Genomic DNA, 1,916 nt, shown 5'->3' with positions numbered 1-1,916 from the left:
TCAAATTACTAATATTATGGTCAATATATAACTGTATATAATTTCCAAGGCCTATAATATATGGATGAGGATGCTCAATAATACATCAAGTAAAACAAGAAATAAGTAAAAAAGTAAATTCACCATATATCATCATTGCTTATTGTATATTGTTTATAATGTGCATGTGTAGATCATATCATAAAAGAATGATATTATATCTGCTATAATACTACCCTGTTTACTTGATGATATGGACAGGATGGAAGGCAGAAATTTATGCACAGGCACAGGGGGATTAGCAGTGGATAAACAGGAGGGTAACATTTGCTACTTTCATTGTGCCAAAAATGCAAAGCCCGAACTCTGACAAAGGAAAGGCGGTGGATCGATATCTGCTATATCTATTTCTGTCATTGACTTTGAGATATCATCGACCAAAAATGGAATGCTGCATCAAAGGAGAATGTAAATCTAATTTATAGTAACTAATATGTAGAACAGAGGAAGAAAAAGTTTAAGACCTACCTGGAATCATCATCTAACAAGAAAGAATTATTGGAAGAATTATTTGAGCCCTCGGCCATCACAAGTCTCATACTTGAAATGATCTATAAAATTGAAAAGGAAAAAAAAAACTCTACGTCATTACTTGGAAAGACCTAAAAGTGCAACAGAACAGTTTAAAGTCATTGCAAAATAAGGTTGATACCATTTGTCCCAAAGGCAAGCTATGAGATGGAAGACTTGGTATAGGCCAATATATTTATTCCCAATTGTCTTCCATCAGTTGGTTTTTGTCCCCACACAAACTTAGTTGGTACCACACTTAGCTATTCCATTGTGAATATGAAAATTATGCATGTGATATATATATACATATATATATATATATATAAACAGAATGCAACTTAAGAATATATCTAAGTGAAATCAGACCTCTGATGTAACACTCTGCGTGCCATACTTGTCATCCCAGTACATAGTGATGATTCTGTATAACTATTGTATGCTAAGAACCTGAAAACCAAATCAAACCAAAAAAACAGTTCGTTACTGACAATCTAAATGATTGAAACTTTGAATATTTATAAGTGGTCTCAACTGGGCATAAATCTTTGGTTATCTCCTTCAGTGTCTTCTTTGGTTTCTGATGTAAAACCTATATCACGATATAATATTAATAGTTCAAAGATAAGTTACTGGACAACAAGTACAGTATACAATAAGCAATCTTGATGTCTAGCAAGTACGTGTTGAATCGCTCAAACTCATGGCAAATCTGCACAAATATAAATATGAATCAAAATTCTAGAACCACCAAAATCAACATAAATCATTCTTTAAAAATAAAGTCAAACCTGGAAGGCCAATTCTCTTGTATGACACATCACAAGTGCAGCAACTTGGTCTGCTGTTGGCTCAATTTACTGAAGAGTAGAAAGTACAAAAATCACCGTTTTACCCATTCCAGACTTTGCTTGACAAATAAAATCCATTCCCAGAATAGCTTGTGGAATACATTCATGTTGTACTGATGAAAATTGAGGAGTACCCCAGTAAGTAAAAAATAATCTTCTGGATCCTTTAATGGAAAGGTTTACCTTATTCTCCACCAAACTGAGAAACATGCAAGTGATCTTTACCTGCAAAATACCATAAAGATTTATGCATCTATCCACTCGATGATGAAACGAGATATCTATTTAAATTTAAATAGGGTTCTCCTGATTTGCTCTCAAATTAAGAAAGTAAAATGAGCAGAGGACAAGTCTATAGTTCTAGTACTTTAATTGAAAAAAACCACTTCCATATAATTTCACTGATTACCTCATACGCCTAAGATAAAAGCAGCATGGACTTTAATTGAAATTCTAGGCATGATAATGATAATGATCCTCTTTTTTGCACCATCACTGACCAAGGCACATAGTTCT

The 1,916-nt window shown here is 33.2% G+C and overlaps 1 protein-coding gene across 1 annotated transcript; it reads right to left on the bottom strand.

Moving 5' to 3' along the window:
• Positions 1-222: 222 nt before the first annotated feature.
• Positions 223-985, bottom strand: LOC122021827 (myosin-9-like). Its single transcript, XM_042579992.1, has 3 exons — positions 919-985; positions 508-590; positions 223-430 (listed from the first exon to the last, which is right to left on the bottom strand). Exons 1-3 carry the CDS (start codon positions 961-963, stop codon positions 316-318), a joined length of 243 nt encoding a protein of 80 aa, XP_042435926.1. The 5' UTR covers positions 964-985; the 3' UTR covers positions 223-315.
• Between the last annotated feature and the right edge of the window lie 931 nt (positions 986-1,916).

The sequence above is a fragment of the Zingiber officinale genome, chromosome 9A (assembly GCF_018446385.1).
Source record: "Zingiber officinale cultivar Zhangliang chromosome 9A, Zo_v1.1, whole genome shotgun sequence".
Taxonomy (NCBI): domain Eukaryota; kingdom Viridiplantae; phylum Streptophyta; class Magnoliopsida; order Zingiberales; family Zingiberaceae; genus Zingiber; species Zingiber officinale.
Note: the sequence above shows the minus strand (reverse complement) of the source record. Positions and strands in the feature narration are given on the sequence as shown.

Coding starts and splice junctions, on each gene's coding strand:
- LOC122021827 (XM_042579992.1), bottom strand. CDS start 963: ATGTACTGGGATGACAAGTATGGCACGCAGAGTGTTACATCAGAG. Junction 591..918: donor CGCAGAGTGTTACATCAGAG/GTCTGATTTCAC, acceptor TCAATTTTATAG/ATCATTTCAAGTATGAGACT. Junction 431..507: donor TTGTTAGATGATGATTCCAG/GTAGGTCTTAAA, acceptor CCTTTGATGCAG/CATTCCATTTTTGGTCGATG.